The sequence below is a fragment of the Vicia villosa genome, unplaced genomic scaffold, assembly GCF_029867415.1.
Source record: "Vicia villosa cultivar HV-30 ecotype Madison, WI unplaced genomic scaffold, Vvil1.0 ctg.001844F_1_1_2_unsc, whole genome shotgun sequence".
Classification (NCBI taxonomy): Eukaryota; Viridiplantae; Streptophyta; class Magnoliopsida; order Fabales; family Fabaceae; genus Vicia; species Vicia villosa.
In genome coordinates this window covers 1-2,534 of record NW_026705747.1, presented here as the reverse complement: position 1 = coordinate 2,534, position 2,534 = coordinate 1, and the positions used below count along the sequence as shown (strand labels likewise).

General features: G+C 24.5%; 1 protein-coding gene across 1 annotated transcript; it reads left to right on the top strand.

Annotated features, from left to right (window-relative positions):
* Positions 1–1,019: 1,019 nt before the first annotated feature.
* LOC131636859 (protein neprosin-like) lies at positions 1,020–2,462 on the top strand (the record flags this gene model as incomplete). Its single annotated transcript, XM_058907448.1, has 4 exons — positions 1,020–1,220; positions 1,733–1,819; positions 1,938–2,132; positions 2,298–2,462. Coding segments are annotated over exons 1-4 (648 nt in total), but the record flags the coding sequence as incomplete, so codon positions are not given.
* Positions 2,463–2,534: the final 72 nt, after the last annotated feature.

Genomic DNA, 2,534 nt, shown 5'->3' with positions numbered 1-2,534 from the left:
ATGGTTATTGGGGTAATTTTCTTGAAATAGGGGTTAGTTATGTATATAATTCTTAAAACTTGTTTATTAAAAAAATATTTCCTATCTTTGTTTAGATTTCAATAAAATAATTCAAAAAATGGTTTCTTTTAATTTAATTGAAGAATTTGAGATATTTTGTTTTTGTCTATGCGAGGTAAGAGATCATACAAATTGTTTGTCTAAAGCAAATTGACAATTTGATCAATTAAGGAAGCAAGTAGAAAATTGAAAGGTTAACAAACTAAATCCTAGTCAATAAAATTGTTTTATAATAAGATTTATACTTGTACAATGCACTATTGAATCTTAGTTTTTATTCACTTTGTCTTGAATTTTAATTATGTTAACAATTTATTTTGATAAATATGATCTATAAATTATAATAATTTATTCTTATTTATAGTTGAGACAATGATATGAATTGATAAAAAAAAGGTCATTTTAGTTGATAGAAAAATATTTGTTTGAAATTTGATGGTGTTATTCAAAAGCTATGTTCCATATCCTTGAAAGTTTATTATATTATTTTGAATCTCATGCCATTTTTCTATTTATCTTTATAAATTTTTTTTAAAAAAATATACTCAACATTCTATATTAGTAATACACCTTGAAAGTTTATTATGTTATTTTGAAACTCATGCCATTTTTCTATTTATCTTTACTTTATAAATTTGAAAAAATAAAATACTCAACATTCTATATTAGTATTACACCTTGAAAGTTTATTATGCTATTTTGAATCTCATGCCATTTTTCTATTTATCTTTACTTTATAAATTTGAAAAAAATAAAATACTCAACATTCTATATTAGTATTACACATTTAAATAAAAAATAATTTCTTGATGGTGTTTAAATAAGTTTTATTTTGACCAAAGTACATATTTTAAGTAAATAAGATGTGATATATATATTTCTAGAAACACAAAAATGTGTATATATATAGTTAATAAAAGAAAACAACATAATTGTGGACAAATAAACACGAAACTAACATGGATCTTACCTCTCCAATCCCCTATCTCCTTCTACATTTACTTGTCTTTGTTTCTTTGTTTTATTCTAATAATTCTCTAGAAACAAGAAATCCATTAGTTAATCAAACTTTTAGATCAGAGGATGAAATTCAAAAGTTGAAGGAAACCATAGCTATTCAACTTAAGCAACTCAACAAGCCAGCAGTTAAGACAATTCATGTATGGTAAAATAAATTATTTGAAATAATATCATATTAATTATTATAAATTGCTTTGTTATTTTGATATTTAAGTTTTTAGATTTGTTAAAATTGAAAGAATTTCATGAGATATTAATCTTATTAATGCAAAATTTACAAATACCAACTATACTTTTTTACATTAAGTGTTTTATATGTTTGTTATAATTTTTAAAAATGTACAAGCAAGTTATTATATATTTCAAATTAGTCACTATATTTGTCATAAATTTACAAATTGTTCACTTTAATTTTGAATAAATTGAAAATTATTCGCAATATTTTTTATACTTTTCAAATATAGCTTAAACTTTATCAAAATTATGACCTTTTTATTAAAACTTAAAACTTTTTTTTTATCCCAAAGAATTATAAACATGCAAAATTACCATACTTAAAATTTAAAATTAGTCTATCCAATTAGGAGCTTATATGTTTGAATGTTAACTTACATGCTTGTTCATAAGTTAATGCATTTTTGTCGATTCGCAGAGTCCTGACGGCGATATCATAGATTGTGTTTTGACACATCTACAACCAGCTTTTGATCATCCTTTATTGAAAGGACAAAAACCATTGGTATTTTTTTTTTCTTTTTGTGTTAATTTACTTGCATAAATATATTCTTAACGATAAGTGAACTAGTATGTTTTGACTTTATAATTGAAAAATTTTGTTTGCATATTTTTGTTTTTAGGATCCTCCAGAAATTCCAAACGGGAATAATCAAATGAATAATTTTAGTGGAGGTTTTCAACTGTGGAGTTTATCAGGTGAATCATGTCCCGATGGAACAATTCCAATAAGAAGAACAACAGAACAAGATTTGATAAGAGCTAGCTCTGATAGTAGATTTGGAAAAAAATTTCCCACTGCTAGCGATTATCACCAAGTATGCAATTCCATAAACTCTATATTTATCACTTTTTTTTATCATCTAGATATATGCAAAACATGCAAATTTACTATGAATTGTATTTAATTTATTTTTTATATTTTCTTTAATTGTTTTTGAAAATGAAGTAACAAAAATATTGGTAATTTGTTATTTCCGCAGCATGCAATTCAGTATGTGCAAGATGGAGTGTTCTATGGAGGTCAAGCTAATTTGAATGTGTGGAATCCACAGGGAGACTCTGATGATCTATTCAGCTTGGCTCAAATGTGGGTAATGTCTGGTACATTTGGAAAAGACCTCAACACCATGGAAACTGGTTGGCAGGTATATTAATTGTTCTCATATTATATTAACTACTTCATTTTAATCAATTTAAATTACCACAAATAGGGTCTT